At 41.2% G+C, this 15962-nt stretch overlaps 4 protein-coding genes across 4 annotated transcripts; 2 read left to right on the top strand and 2 right to left on the bottom strand.

Moving 5' to 3' along the window:
• Window positions 1-1443: 1443 nt before the first annotated feature.
• Window positions 1444-2524, top strand: INS49_003557 (uncharacterized protein; the record flags this gene model as incomplete). Its single annotated transcript, XM_043164351.1, has 5 exons — window positions 1444-1508; window positions 1566-1702; window positions 1755-2063; window positions 2123-2302; window positions 2379-2524. 5 exons carry the CDS (start codon window positions 1444-1446, stop codon window positions 2522-2524), a joined length of 837 nt encoding a protein of 278 aa, XP_043019116.1.
• A 248-nt stretch (window positions 2525-2772) lies between these two features.
• INS49_003558 (uncharacterized protein) lies at window positions 2773-4455 on the top strand (the record flags this gene model as incomplete). Its single annotated transcript, XM_043164352.1, has 1 exon — window positions 2773-4455. The coding sequence occupies one exon, from the start codon at window positions 2773-2775 to the stop codon at window positions 4453-4455; it is 1683 nt and encodes a 560-aa protein (XP_043019117.1).
• Window positions 4456-4784: 329 nt separating this feature from the next.
• INS49_003559 (uncharacterized protein) lies at window positions 4785-6806 on the bottom strand (the record flags this gene model as incomplete). Its single annotated transcript, XM_043164353.1, has 8 exons — window positions 4785-5353; window positions 5420-5493; window positions 5582-5755; window positions 5871-6147; window positions 6202-6238; window positions 6300-6481; window positions 6573-6708; window positions 6771-6806. 8 exons carry the CDS (start codon window positions 6804-6806, stop codon window positions 4785-4787), a joined length of 1485 nt encoding a protein of 494 aa, XP_043019118.1.
• Window positions 6807-14276: 7470 nt separating this feature from the next.
• INS49_003560 (uncharacterized protein) lies at window positions 14277-15362 on the bottom strand (the record flags this gene model as incomplete). The annotated part of the gene is made up of 3 exons (XM_043164354.1): window positions 14277-14279; window positions 14379-14410; window positions 15002-15362. The coding sequence occupies 3 exons, from the start codon at window positions 15360-15362 to the stop codon at window positions 14277-14279; spliced, it is 396 nt and encodes a 131-aa protein (XP_043019119.1).
• Window positions 15363-15962: the final 600 nt, after the last annotated feature.

Here is a 15962-nt window from a genome sequence, read left to right on the forward strand (position 1 = left end):
CATCGCATGTTCGTTGTGCTGAGCATCTGCTTGGCATAAAGACCACGGCACAGCCGTGATATTCTATCTCTTGCCAGCCGGTGTATATGCTGACCGAGTACGATTATACCGACACCAAGAAAAATGGCTACGGTCCTCATAAAAAATCGTCAGACCCCTCAAAAGGGAGCTACCTCCGATGGGAGTGGAAAGTATGAACCTTTGACGTCGACTACATCTCTCCCCGCTGAGCTGGCCCTGGGAATGCCCGTTCAAACGAAGAGATTCTTTTGACAAACGTCGAGATCTTACGACCCTAATGCCATCGCGACACTTCCAAGTGTGTTTGACGATCCCGATACTGCAGAGAAATATCTTCCCAGGTCAGACTGGTTAGTGACACTCAAGCAAACCCCATCTCATCACTGGCGTGAAGCTGAGCCATGCTAGGAAAAATTTCCACTGTTTCGATCCTTCAGCCAGATGGACATGGGCCGAAGAGACTAGGCTCATCCGCAAGATCGATCTGAGGATTATGCTTTGGGCAATTGTCATGTTTATGGCATTGGAGATCGACCGAGCCAACCTTTCTCAAGCTTTGACGGACAATTTCCTCGGTGACTTGAACCTCACAACGAATGGTGCGTCATCAAGTCTACACAATGCGAACCAAAACTAGGTAGCTAATTCTCAGCCAGACTACAACCTTGGAAACACCGTATTCAAGCTCGCGTTTCTCTGCTCTGAGCTTCCCTCTCAGCTTGTTTCGAAGTGGATGGGACCAGATAGATGGATCCCGATGCAACTGACTCTGTGGAGTTTCGTAGCTGCGGCACAATTCTGGCTCAGCGGCCGAGAGTCATTCCTTGTCTGCAGGGCGCTGCTCGGTGTGCTGCAGGGTGGGTTTATCCCTGACGTGAGTGACCAAGGCCCATCATCATGAGATTCAGACCACGACTGACTTTATCCAAGGTCATCCTGTATCTATCTTATTTCTACAAACACCACGAGCTCTCAATCAGACTGGGGTGGTTCTGGACTGGAATGAGTATCGCGGATATTCTTTCTGCTCTTTTTGCCTATGGGCTCCTTCACATGAGAGGTGTCGCTGGTCAGGCTGGATGGAGATGGCTCTTTTTAATCGAGGTCAGTCCTGTTAGCCCAACACAACGCCCTCGGGGTTTAAACCACAACCCAGATCTGGTATGTCTGTGTGGCTGACATCACCTGGGTATGCAGGGTCTCTTCACGCTTCTAGTCGGTCTGCTGGCCTTCGGTCTCATGCCTGCAGGGCCATGTCAGACAGCCAGCTGGTTCCGGGGAAAGGCAGGTTGGTTCGATGAGAGGTTCGTACTTTCCTTGTGATTAAGCCATATCCACGACAAAACTAAACAATTTTACTCGCGCAGGGAGCAAACAATCATCGTCAACAGAGTTCTCCGAGAGGATCCATCGAAAAGCAATATGCACAACAGGCAACCGGTTACACCGAAACTACTGTGGCAGAATCTGAAAGACTTCGATCTCTGGTAAGATGCACCGATCTCCAACAGACTATTATGGCATTAGATTGACAAATTTTTCAGGCCCCTACACATTCTGGGTCTGGCTTTCCAAATTCCCATGACGCCCCAGACACAATACTTGACATTGACTCTCAAGGGGCTTGGTTTCGACACGTTCCAAACCAATTTGCTGACCATCCCGTACTATGCTGGGCACAGTAAGTTTATCTTCTGCTCTGAACGAGCTGTCCATTTCTAACACCGCGGCAGTCGTCTCGATGCTCATTTTGACATACCTGGGTGAAATATGGAACGAGCTTACTTTCACGGCTATGATCGGCCAGATTTGGGCGCTTCCACCGCTCGTCTGCCTTGTAGTCCTCAACTTGGCGACTATCAACAGATGGGCTGTGTACGCAGTACTGGTTCTGTTGCTCATCTATCCCAACGCACATCCAATTCAGGTTGGATGGAACTCTCGGAACTCCAATGCCGTTCGATCCAGAACCGTATCTGCTGCATGCTACAATATGTTTGTCCGGGCTGGTGGAATAATCAGTAGTAATATTTACCGTGCAGGTACGTGTTACAGTTGCAACGTGCATATCAAGAGGAATGAGTGCCAACCTTCATGGTAGACGACAAACCGTTGTATAAGCGAGGCAACAGGCAACTCTTGGCCGTGTGCTGTATGAATATTGTTTTGTATTTCCTGACCAAGGCGTACTACGTTTTCCGGAACAAACAAAGAGACAGGAAATGGAATGCTTTGACAGAAGACGAACGGCTGGATTACCTTGAAAACACCACGGACGAAGGTAACAAAAGGTTGGACTTCAGGTTCCAGCACTGATTGCTGATGTCTGTCACTTTTGGTCAAATGCCGTTGCGCAGACTTTCAGGCAGTCGAGGCAAATTACACTGGCGAAGTCTCTGGCGCAGAGCCAAGAGCAGATGAGACCTGGATGGCGGGGAGAGTGCAGGGATTTGGACCCTCACCAGAGATAAGCGAGCTTATCAATAAGCGACCTTATCGATAAGCATTTTCTCCTGGCCTAAAATCGCATTCTGACAGTAATCCTAGTCTTTTTGCGCTGCGCCAAACAAAGCCATCCCGAGTCCCCCTTTCAAACAGACGAGTCTCGTTCCTCTGCTCTCGCCATCCTCCTCGATGTCTCGAAGCCTTTTGTCTGCTTGCTATCTTCCTAGACTGCAATCCACAAGCATTTCTCCCTCCATTACTCGCCTTACTTGTACTTCTCAAGGACTGCGCTCGTTCTCGACAATCATGGCCTCCAACGGTGATCGCGGCCCGCGCACACAGCCAGGATCCTCGACGGGCAACAATGTGGCCAGGGGAGGTCGGAAGAGACAGAACAGAAGACACCCTTACCGCCCAAGCGACAATGCAACATTCGCCTCCACCCCAGGGTCGTCCTCCCAACAAGCATCGCAGGCAAAGCGCGCACCGGCGCAGCCAAAGAAGGTCGAGGCCGCGCCTGCTCCCCCTGCCCCCGCTGCCGACACGACAGGTCTCTCGAGATTTGGCGACCTTGCACAATACCAGATCCATCCCGACCTGCTCGAGACCATCGCCCAAGACCTCAAGTTCGAGTATATGACACCTGTCCAGGCAGCAACCCTGCCCCTGCTGCTCTCCGGTCGCGACGTCCTTGCGCAAGCCAAGACTGGAACAGGAAAGACGGTGGCATTCCTCTTGCCAGTCATTCAGAAGCTCGTCCATAACATCGACCCTATGAGGCTCCCATGCCTGCTCGTCATCTCCCCGACGCGGGAGCTTGCGATGCAAATAGCCGAGGAGGCGAAGCAGCTACTGCAGCGATTCCCCAAGTTCAGGGTGTGCACTGCGATCGGTGGCACCAACATGCGTTCCGAGGCGAACCGCATTCGTGCGGGCTGTGACATCCTCGTCGCGACTCCAGGGCGACTCCAAGATCACCTCACGCAGGAGGACGGTGTCATCCGAGACATGATGCAGTCGCTGCAGAGCTTGGTCCTGGACGAGTGCGATCGACTGCTGGACATGGGTTTTCTCAGGGATCTCAAGAAAATCATCGGCCTCCTCGCAGACAAGAATACCTCCCAACGCCAAGGCATGTTGTTCTCTGCCACTATCGCCCCTCATGTGCAACAGTTCGCCAGCCTGGTTCTCGCCGATGGGTATCAGTTCATCTCGACGATTCCAAAAGGCGAGGCACAGACCCACGACCGCGTTCCCCAACATGTGACCATCGTTCCCGAGTTCTCTGACGTGGCAGCTGGGACGGTCGGAGCCCTCCGACAGGAGATGGCAAGAGTCGGCAAGGCCAACTTCAAAGCCATTGTCTTCGCCCCAACAGCGGCGCTGGTCGACTTCTATGCCGATGTTCTGGAACAGTTCCAGGATCTGCCCCCTATCTGCGTCCTTCACTCGCGCATGGGGCAGGGTAAGCGAACCAAGGTCACCGACGCGTTCCGGACCGCCTCGAACGGAATCCTCTGTGCGACGGATGTGGTCGCCCGCGGAATAGATTTCCCTGCAATCTCGAATGTTTTCCAGGTGGGCCTGCCGATGGACCGAGAGTCATACATCCACCGACTGGGAAGGACTGCTCGAGCTGGCGCCGACGGCCACGGCACTCTGGTCCTCACTTCTCACGAAGCTTTCTTCCCAAGGAATGTTTTGAAGGGGTTGAAGCTGAACGACACGCCAGCAGATTTGAGCGCCCGCGGCGAGGTGTCTGCCTTTACTAAGAGGATGGAGTCTGAAAAGCAGACCAAGGTTTACCAAGCTTGGCTTGGATACTACAAGGATGCTAGGGTCAAGATGAACTGGACTGTCGACGAGTTGGTCCGACAGGCCAACGAATTTGCATTCCAGGGCCTTGGAGCGCCCGGTGTGCCTCAACTGCAGAAGAAGACCGTCGGCAAGATGGGACTAAAGAAAGTCCGGGGGCTCAACGTTGTTTAGATCGTAGATAGAGAGACGGTGTGCCATACTCACTTTCGAGTACATAAATGCGACGGAAATTGGCGGCCGAGGGTGACGGGGGCGTTTGCCTTTCTTTTTCACAACTCTACTAGATAGGTTTCCCTTGTTTGTTAAGGCTGTCTGGCAATCTGGCAAGTCCACTACACCCTTAGAACGGCTAGGTGGGCACAGGATACTAAAGAGCAATAGACATTGATACCCACCCAGCTGCATTGTTCTCTCACTCCTGTATTAATCACGAGAACATCCCGTGAGGCTGTCAATCGCCAGTCTATTAACTTACTAATTACGTTGGCACACAGCGCGAGTTACTGCCAGCGTGGTCGATCCGTCCTGGGCTGAGGGTAAGACATCGGCCGCCACGGCCGGGTCGCATTCGGCCCCAAAGGTCCCCCCGGGCTCACGCCCCGCTCCGGATCATTCCCGGCGTCGGACGAGTCCTCCGCTGTCGAGTCCCCAGCCGCCCCTTCAAAAACCCCAAGAGAGAACCCATCGGCGATAGACGAAGGCGTCGTGGCAACGGAGTAGGGCCGGGTGTCGCCTGGGCTCCGCGGCGTGCGAGGCGGTGGCGGCGCCGGCGGCAGCGCCTTCATTGTTATCGCGTCCTCGGTCGGTATCCTCTGCAGCGTCCTGTCTCTCGATATGTCCGTGGACTTGCCAGTGCTGGACTTGCCGAGCTCGCTGGTCTTGCCTGCCGACTTGGTCCCTCCCGACACGTACGACAGGGTGCTGGTGAGCCGGGAGGTGTACCGCGATATGATGTCTGGCAGGATCGGCACGTATTTGACCACGACCTGCCTTGTTGCTGGGAGGCACGCGACGGTTACGCCCGTGGTTAGTTCGAGGGCTGACCATAGTGCTACGCCAAAGAAGTCCACTGTTGAGGGCGTCTGTCAGTACTGAATGTGCGGGCGTGGTCGGTGGTGGACTGGGCTATGCTTACTTGTTGGGTTTTGTGGGTAGGCCTGCGCGAAGCCGATCAGGCTCCTAAGCCGGATGCTGCTCACCACTGTGATACTTTGGTGGGACAGCGTTAGCTTTGTTGCGTAAGGTGATTTGCGCACGACGCTGAAAGGCTCCAAACTTTGGAGTCGCGGCGACTTACAAGACACCCAGCCCGAACATGATCATCACACCAATTTTCCTCCTCAGTGGCATGTTCAGACCCCAGACCTGGCTGGCAGGGAGCGCCAGCATCCAGAGATCGAGGGCTATGTTGACGATAGCATGCGACCAGGCCATAGCGTAAATATTAATACAGCGACCAACATGTTCCCCACTGTCCAGTACTCATCGTCAGCGAATTCGGTGTCATCTCTGCTGATAGTTGCGTTTCGGGGAGAAAAGCTCGCAGCCGAGTGCCACGAGCCCCGGGCTTGAACAGATCGACATACTCCCACATGTCCCAGAAATAGCTCATTGGTTGACATTGCGCGAGGTCAACGATCACGTAGACCACGACCACGGTCACATTGAAGAGCTGGGTTGCCCAGAGGTAGCGCCGGATCCTTCTCTCTGGAAATAGTCGGAGGAACAGGAAGCAAATCGATATTTTGATAATCCCGATGGTGAGCGTGTATAACACCTCGAAGACGAAAAAGATCTGGAGAAAGTTTGTTATTTGGTTGAAAGGCACGAACCAAATATCTATACCGAGTCCATTCTGGTTGGCTGTGTGCGGTCTGTTAGAAGTCGTCGAGGGCGATGTTTAAGGCGAGGCCTTACCGATGATACCGCCTGCGAGAAATACATTTTGCAATACCTGCTTCGCAGTTAGCATTCGGGATAGCCAAGTACACACCGGGTGAAAAAGGCGGACTCACCCAAGCAATCACGATTGTTGTGTCATCTGGTCCCCATGGCGCCAGCTTTAGAATCCTGGACGCTATTCGTATGATGAAGAAAATGTCTTGAATGATTGTGACTACTATCTGGAGTATAGTAACGATTGGTCCGCGATCGATGATTGGAAGATTGCAGTTCGTCGCCGTGATCCGCTTGACAACTAGATGACTGTTAACAAGGCGCTGGATCAGAAGCAACCGCTTCTTGGTTTACGACATGGTTGTCCGAGAAGCGGTCATCGAAGAACGCACCTAACTGTTCTTTGACCGTACAGCCTAGGATAACGCAGTTCGTCACTGCGTTATTGTAGACTTGGTCAAGGCATAGGCAGGTGTAATCGGTCAGAGCACAACTAGACGTGGAAAGAGAGGAAACGAGGCAGGAGACCTGGTATCTGTGTCAGTGTCTATCCCATCGATGGAATTCAGAAAGGATTAAGCTGCACATACGCCACACTGTGGAACTCCAGTCAGATTAAACGACATCTGGGGTCGATGTCGGTGGGCCTGATCCAGAAAAGGAGAGGCATATGAAGAGAAAAAACTTTTCCGGGGTTCGGGCAGGCGCTGGAGAATATACTGGAGCTCATCGGACAAGATGTAGTCTGGAAATATTGGAAGACTGTCTTTTCTGCAATCTAGATCACTGGCTGTGGGGAAGCGACCAGGTTCTTGAACTGCCACAGAGATGACAAGCAGCTGTCCGAATCCAGCAATTGTCACGAAGGTTCGCAGGATATAAGCTGGGGTCGGTCCCGTTAAGAAAGGCAGGCATCCGATACGGTCGTGTTCTCCCACGCTTCCGCTTACCACGGCTAACAACAAGTGCAGATCACAGGATTAGTGAGACTAAGACTAAGGAATATTCTCCGAGTATCAGTTGCTTGTAAGACTCCTGACTGGACAAAAGTCCTGTCGCCCCCGCCACTTGACTTTCTGGGCAACCCCGGCGGCTTGATGCAGTCCCACGAGCCATGACCATCTGCCGTTATTTGAGACAGCTCAAGTAGAACATTGGAAATCCATGTTCCCCATGCTCCTAAGTGGAGGCAGGCAACATCAAGGTTCTCTATGTCCCCCCTCCCATGGCCGTCAATGCTGTCAAGTCGGAACATCGATTTGCCAGATTACCGGGGCCGCTTCCTTCAACAGCGAGCTACGGCAGGTTCCCCTAGTGACTTGAGTAAGGGGAAAGCTTCCAGGGACTGAGCTTACCGCCGGCCGAAACACCAGGTTCAAGCAGCTAGTGGCTGCCTGAGTAAGGCTCCCCTACTCGGGTGCTCTAGAAAGCAATTGAGTGGAGAAGGTCCTGCGGGAGTAGCCAGCGACAAAACTCATTGACACGCCGGAAACGAGAAAGAAGCTGGGGTGTAGGTACGGCGTCCTCGAAGCTGGGGTCCTGATGCCAGGGTGGCCAAGACGGAAAGCTACCTTGGGTGTCATGCTTGACAGCCGCAAAGTTCCCTGCTACCCAAGATTGACACATTCGGCCCTTCGGGCGCTCCAAGATGTCGTTTCAATGCTGCTCATGGAACTGTCAATCCATACATTCATTGCCTGTGCAATGGTCATTGTCCTCCATGGAAGGCATTATCCTCCCCACGTGTTCACTGCCGAAAGACGATCTCCGGCTCCCCCCTTCTGGCTCCGACACCGATGGTCATCCGGAAGGGGAGGCAGTCCGTGCGTACCACCTGCTCAAGTCTAGACACGATCTCTCGAGTCTGGAATAAACAAGCCGGTTGCGCCCATCTCCCTGCCGTCCAGGAACCCGTGGCCTCTGATCCCGCATCGCAATCCGCGTAAATGTTCGGGGCTGGAGCTACCGAATTTAGATAAGGTTTCTCCGTAAGATCTGACTTATGATACAACTTTGGCCATCCACACCGGGCCGATGTTGTTGGAAGGTGCGAGGGTCGTATGCCCATACGCTAGCGCTAGCCTATAAATAGGCTCCTTCTAAGCGTTTAATAGCGAGGAGATTTCTCTCCTTAACAACAATAATCAACTATCGTTTACTTAATTGCTTTATTAGGTTATAAGCTTAGCATTGCTTAAGATATCTTAAAATATTAGGAAATATTAATACCCCTATTTTTATAATTATTTTTATACTTAAATCATTAAGATTTTAATATTACTAGCCTTTACTTATATATTATTATTATATCCTATAATAATTATTATAGCTAATAATAACTTATAATAATTTAATACTCCTACCTTATTTAATATTTTAACTACTCGCTTCTTTTTATTTATTTATTTATATTAATTAATGCTAATTATTATAAATAAATAAAAATATATAAATATTATTTAAAATATACTTAAAAATATATAAATACTATTTAAAAGATATTAAATATACTTAACTTTAAGCTTAATTTATTATTTCTTTTAAAGTTAAACCTAAAAGGAAAGAACTTTTTAAATTAAAGAGCGATATAAAGTCATGGCTTTTAATTTATTAACCTTAATAAATACATTATAAGTATTAAGGAATAATTAAATAAGAATATAACCCTTATAAAATAAGAAAAGCTTAATAATTAAGCTTTTATTATGCTTTTAAGCTTAATATATTTAAGCCTTATAATATTTATTATATTATATAGAAAATATTTTAATATATAAAAAATACTAGCTAATTAATTTAATTATAATATTAATAATTTAATTATTTATTTCTTTTATTAATTAATAAACTTATAATATAAAAATAGCTTTAATTTATAAAGCTATTTAAATGCTTTTTAAAACCTTTAAATAAAACTTTATATTAAAATTTTAACATTAAAATAATTAATTAAAAAATTAATAAAGTTACTTTTTAAAAATAATAAGGTTAAAAGCTCTTTTTTCTTAATAATATTATTAAATATTATAAATAATATTATTAATAATTTAAATAGTTAAAACCTTATAATATTTTTTAAAATTAAACTTAAGATAATAAATATTATTTCCTATATAAAGGTTAAATAATTTAAAGCTTACTTTACCTTTATTTAAAAAAGGTTAGCATTAAAGAGTATAAAAAAGGCTGCAAAGTTTATATTAATAAATACTAACTTTATATTAAATAATAAAGAATGCACTTAATATTATATATAAAATTTTATATTTATTAGCCATTTATATATTAATTATGCAAAGCTTATTAAATATAAAGTTAATTAAAAATAAAAAAAAGGTAAGAAATAAGCTATTATAAATTAAGCTATAAATAAAGAAGTTATTAAAATTTTTAATAATAATAAAAAAAATATAATAGCATTATATATTAATATTTTAATATATATAATAAAGTTATTAATAATTATAAATACTTTAATATTATAAATTTTTAATTTTAATGCTTTAAAGCATATAATAAAATATATAAAAAACTTTAGCTTTTTATAATTATATTTAAATATAATTATTATTATAAGTAATAATTAACTTATTATAAAAGGTATTAGTTTTATAAAAATCTTTTTATAATTATTAAATAAATTAATTATTAAAAGCATTTTTATTAATATTTTATATAATTATATGCTAAAGAATACTTATTTATTTAGCTAAATTATAATTTAAAAAAGGTTTTAATTAAATGCATAAAGAAATAATATCTTTTTATTATTAAAAGATAATAAATTTTATAAAATATTATAAGTAAAGTTTTAATATAAAAATTTTAAAATTTAAATAATAAAAAATAACTTTGCAATATTTATAATATATAGCAAATTTTATAAAGCTTTTAGCTATAGCAATTTATTAAAATTAATTACTTAATGCTTATATAGAAATAAAGACGTTATATTAAATAAATTAATGGATTTTCATTGCAAACTATATTAACTTATAAAATTTATTAAGAAACGCTTGTAATTATTATTAAAATAATAATCTATATAGCCATTTAAGTATATTTAATTTAATTTATTAAGTAAATTCTTAATAGCATTATTAAAAGATTCTTAATACTTTATTTTATTTATTAATAACTATATTTAATTTTATTAAGTTTATTTTATTACTTAAAAAAATAATATTTTAAATATTATTAAGGAATTTTTAAATATAATTAAAACTTAATTTAATGTAAAAGTTAAAACATTTAATTTAAATAATAAGGGTAAATATATAAATAAGATAATTATTGCAATATTTTAAAAATGCAAAATTATTTATAAGAAATTACCCCTTTATTAATATAAGTTAAATAGCATGCTTAAAAGGTTTATATATACTATTATTATTAATACTTATATAATGATTTATAATAAAGACTACTTATTTTTATAGCTTAAAGTAATTTCCTATGCAATATATTTATGGAATTAAAAACTATACTTAGCCCTATTATGCTAAATAATGCTATTTAAGGCGCTTTATAAATAAAAGCTTAATATTAAATATTTCCAATTATACTTTTGCTTTATATACCTTTATATACTTATTAAGGCTTGTAAACTAGAAATGAAATTATTAAATAGGGCTGAAAAGGCATAGTTTATAAAATTTAAGGCTAAAAATAAAACTATCTTTTATTTATTTATATTACTTTAAAAAGTTATTATAATTGCGATATTAAGCTATATTACTTAGTTTAATTTAACGATAAAGATTGCATAAATAATTAATTAATTAAATAAAAATATACTACTTAAGATAAAGATATTATTAGCATTTTAGCTAATGAAATCTGCTAATAATACGAAACCTATAAATAAACCTGTAAATAAACCGCTTAAACCTATAAAACTTATTAATAAACCGCTTAAACCTGCAAAACCCATTAATAAACCACTTAAACCCATAAAACCCATATAATTATATAATTTTTAAGGATAATAAATTTAGCCTTTGCAAAAAGCAAAAAAAATATAAACATTATTATAAAATATTTTAAAGATTTTAATAACTTAATATTAATTAATATAAACCTTATATTAAATCTTGCTTAATTAATATTAATTAATGCTAACTACCCTAATTAAATCTTTACTTAAGCATTACTTATTAATATAATAAATATTAATAATATCCTTAATATATATATATAAGCTATGAAAAGCAATAAAAGGAATGCTTAGCGATAAGCTATTAAAAGGGAACTTAAATTACTCTTAAATATAAGTATATAAATTAAAGTATTTATTATTATAAATTAATATATTATTAATCCTTGCTAAGTATATATAAAGAAGTTTAATGCTTTTAATAAGCTTATTTATTATAAGGCTTAACTTATTACTTATAAATATATATAAATTTATAATATAAATTATAATAATACTTATAACTTTATAATGCGTTATAATAATTTAAAATTAATTATTATTATTACTACTATAATAAGTTAATAGCTTTAGCAATTTAATATTAAAATAGTATACTTATATAGCTATTTAAAATAGGATATTTATATATAATTATTGTAAGAATATTAAATATTATTTAATAATTAATAAGTTATTTTAAAACTTTTTAATGCCTTATATAAACTTAAATAATTAAGCTATAAATAGTTTAATACTCTTAAAAAGGAATTAATTAAATATTTAATAAAAATAATATTTAACTTTTATATTTTTATTAAAAATTAAATTATTATTGCTATTTATATTAATAATATTCTTATTATTAAAAGTTCCTTTTAAGTTAATGAATTTTATATTAAGCTTATGCAATATTTTAAGTATAAGGATCTTAATTTTTATAAATACTTATTTAAATTAAAAATTATATAAATTAATAATAAAATTTGCATTTTTTAAAAGGAATATGCTTAATAAATTTTAAAACGCTTTAATATATTTAATTATAATTAAAAATAAATTCTTATAAATTTAAATTTATTTTTATAATAAAAGGAACTTAATAATATTATAATAAATATAATAATATATTAATTACTTATTAAATTTATTAATTTTCTTATTATTAAAATAAAACTTAATTTTGCATTTCTATATATAATACTTTTAATATTTAATGCAAAGCCCGCAATTTATTATTTAAATATTATAAAAAAAATGCTTTAATATATTTAGTATATATTAAATTATACCTTATAATTTCCAAAATAAACATTATTATTTCAATTCGCTATACTTAATATATATATTAACGCTTCTTATAATACTAATTTAAATAATTTAAAAATATTTAATAAATATATGCAATTCCTTAATAATAGCTTAATTACTTAATTATTAAAGCATTAATTTATTATTATAAAATTTACTTATAAGGTAAAATATATAGCATATTTATTAGCATTATTATATCTTTATTAAATAATTTAAATATTAAAAGATTTAAATATTAATTATATTAAATATTTATTTATTTTATATATTAATAATTAGCTAACATTAAACCTTATTTAAAATTATAAAGTTAATGCTTAATTAAAATATATTACTATTTACTATTACTTTATTTATAAAGAAATTAAAAAGATATATAATATTTATTATATTATATTTAAAAATAATCTTGCTAATATTTATATAAAAGCATTGCCTTACCTTACCCTTAAAAAGGCTTATATAAGATTAAAACTAAAATAAGTATAAGGTTTATATTATTAAAAGGGTATTTAAATAATTAATTAAAAATAATGCAAGTAGAATATATAAATATTAAATAATGTTTATATAATAATCTTAATATAAATTATAGTAAAATATTTAAACTATATTTTTAGTTATTAAAATAGAATATTTCTTATTATTATTAAGATAATAATATTTATAATAAGGGGTATGTTAAAAGGTGCAAGGGTTATATGCCTATATATTAGCGCTAGCCTATAAATAGGCTCCTTTTAAGCGTTTAATAGCGGGGAGATTTCTCTCCTTAACAACAACAATCAACTATCGTTTGCTTAATTGCTTCATCAGATGTCACACATGACGAACTTCGTCTGTGCGTTTGCATGCTACTGTGGATCTTTCAGTATGAGACCACGTCTCGAGGCGGTGTAACCCATTGCATTATCAAATGATACCACATGGCCCAGGGAGTCGTACTCTCTATCGTTAACTGGGAAGCATTGCTCGTGTCCGAAAAATGGGTCTTTCTGTGTTTTACATATGCAGAAACTAAGTGATCGTCAGACAGGCTACGATGCTCTATAACCTAACGTGAAAGTTGTGGCCTTTTATCATACCATGCACATGATATGCATGCCTCGTCAAACCTTATCCATCTGCTGCAAAATACAACCTGGCACCCTAGAGATTTCACCGAAAATCTCTTAACTGTGTTAGAACGACCCGGCCTCTGTCTTCGGACGAATATTAAGGAGCGACGAATTTGTCAGACCTAGAACACGGCAGGGGAACCGAGATCTAGCCCTTGTGGGCACAACTCGCCTCCCAGGAAGCCTAGTGCAAGCGCGGCACGATGCCAGCGGCCAGTCGGACTAACTTTGACATCACCTAATCCTGCTCTCAATCGTGCTGCTGTCGCATCCGGGCTCGATTGGCGATCCGAGGTAGCATTCTCGAATCGACACGATTCCAGGTACAAAACGATATCAGACGATATCAGGGGATCTGAAACCTAACAGGGTAACATCGGCCAAACGGTCGAATCTGGTGCGGAATAACGTGCCCTGCTTACCGGGCTAGATCCATCTCTACAGGACTTGAAACATCTGCGCAAGTGGCATGTGGATCTAATATGCCTTCGGTCATCATGTGGCACCGCTCCTGGCGATCAGTAGTTTGCCAAGGGCGCGCGCGCGCGATGATCCTGCAGAGAAGGGAAGGGGACAGGGAACAAGTATTCTGCAGCAGTTATGTCTTGCAGGAACCAGGCAGCGCACTGACATTTTGTTCGTTCGGCGCGTCGTACCGGACCAGCCTAACCAAGGAGGCCACTGGCGCCAAAACGCCGCCCCTCGAGCGAAAGTGCACAACACGGACCCGGCCGTTACGTTGAGCGACATCACTGACCCGCGACCCCGGCTCAGTGTGGCGTTGAGCATCGTGCTGGAACCCATGCGTAACGCGTGGGAGGGACTCGTCCACGTGGTTATTCCCATCATACCTGGAATATGTCGCGCGCCTCGCCTTGTGCGGCTGGAGGGTGGCGTCAGCCAAATGCGACCGCTTATCTGGGCAAATATAATGGCTGGGATCAAGTCTTTTAAAGAGGAGAAAGATGCGGAGTTCATCATGGCAGCGTGGCGTGGTGATGATAGCCCGAGATCTTAGGCACCTCGATCCCGTTTTACGGGTGGGTCAGCTAGATCCGAGAAACATTGAACAATTTAACGGGTTTCACAATAGCTTTTCATAACGGTCATAATAGGGTGGCAGCGCAGCGTAGTTATTGAAATAAGCTTGATTGCTTTAGACTTCGCAGGCATCCCAGGGCGGGCTAACAGTCCGGAGGTCCCAGAAGCCCGCGCTTCGGAAAGGATATAATCATGCCTTCAGAGCGATTGCCCAAAGTTAAGAGCAGTGATTTATACCAGTGTTTGAATACAGCGAAAGCAGAGCCGCACATCTCTCAACCGCGCCCAATTGTGATAAAGACCCCACTCAGCACTAATCCCACCAAGAGCCGTTCTGACCATCCATTTAGCGAGCCTAGAAGACCAGCTGTGCAAGACGTCCAGTCAGGCCGGCCAGGACAGCCGAGCTCGTGAGGAAGATGGAGAAGCGGACCAGGACCCTTGTTCACCAGGGACTGGAACAGCGAATGGACGACCCTGGTGCCGACGTAGCCCCAGGCAGCCCACTTGGTGTACTTGTGGTTGTCGCCGACGATGGTCAGGGCGAGGGCCACCGCGAAGAAGGTCGTCGGCTGCTCGTGTAAGTGATTGTAGTTGTCTGCGATTTGTCGATACTTGATTGGGACCTTGGTGTTCAAGTCCTCTTTGCACTTGTCTGGGTCCGTCGAAACTCCGTATTTGTTCATTGCTGGGAGTCGCGTCGCGTACATCCAGGCCTCCATCACGAAGGTCCACCCGGCCAGGGCGGCGACGGGCTTGACGAGGGGGGTCGGGAGGCCTAGGTATGAAGACATTTTTCTGAACCTCTGGGGTGGTCAATTGGATGTTGTTGATGTTCAAGGTTTGATAGAAGATTGGTTGTTACTGCTTGTTGATGAAGAATGGCAACGGACATCCGATGAGAAGAGGAGGTCTAGGTGGAGTTCGGTGTCTCCACCTCGGCAATTTCGGGTCTCGGGATATGACGTCCTCTGTACTGTGGTAGCTAGTGTTTCCTCCCGTCCGTGCTTGGCACCAGCAGAGTCCAGAATCATGGCTCTGGACTCCAGGCGTGGCTACTCATTGAACGGATAGACAGCGGTCAAACATCGTCAGAGTCCTCCTACAGACTCGTTGGCTTTTTTGCTGCGCCTTGCTGACTCAGGCATAGAGTCGCGGATTCGACCTGATCCTGTGCCGTTGGGCCCTGCCGCTGCGCAGCTCGCACTCGGGTCGTCTCGCGGCATCAGGCCAAAAGCGTACAAGCGCGACTGCGGCTGACCACTCTCGCTGTAAGCCATCGGACAAACCACGCCCCGTGGACGCGCCGCAAAGCTGACGAAAAACGATCATGACCCACCGGCCGGCCACCTTCCTAGGAGGCCGCGCTTATCCCAAATGGGGTTTATACCACG

This window comes from Diaporthe citri (genome assembly GCF_014595645.1).
Source record: "Diaporthe citri strain NFHF-8-4 chromosome Unknown scaffold_10, whole genome shotgun sequence".
NCBI classification, from domain to species: domain Eukaryota; kingdom Fungi; phylum Ascomycota; class Sordariomycetes; order Diaporthales; family Diaporthaceae; genus Diaporthe; species Diaporthe citri.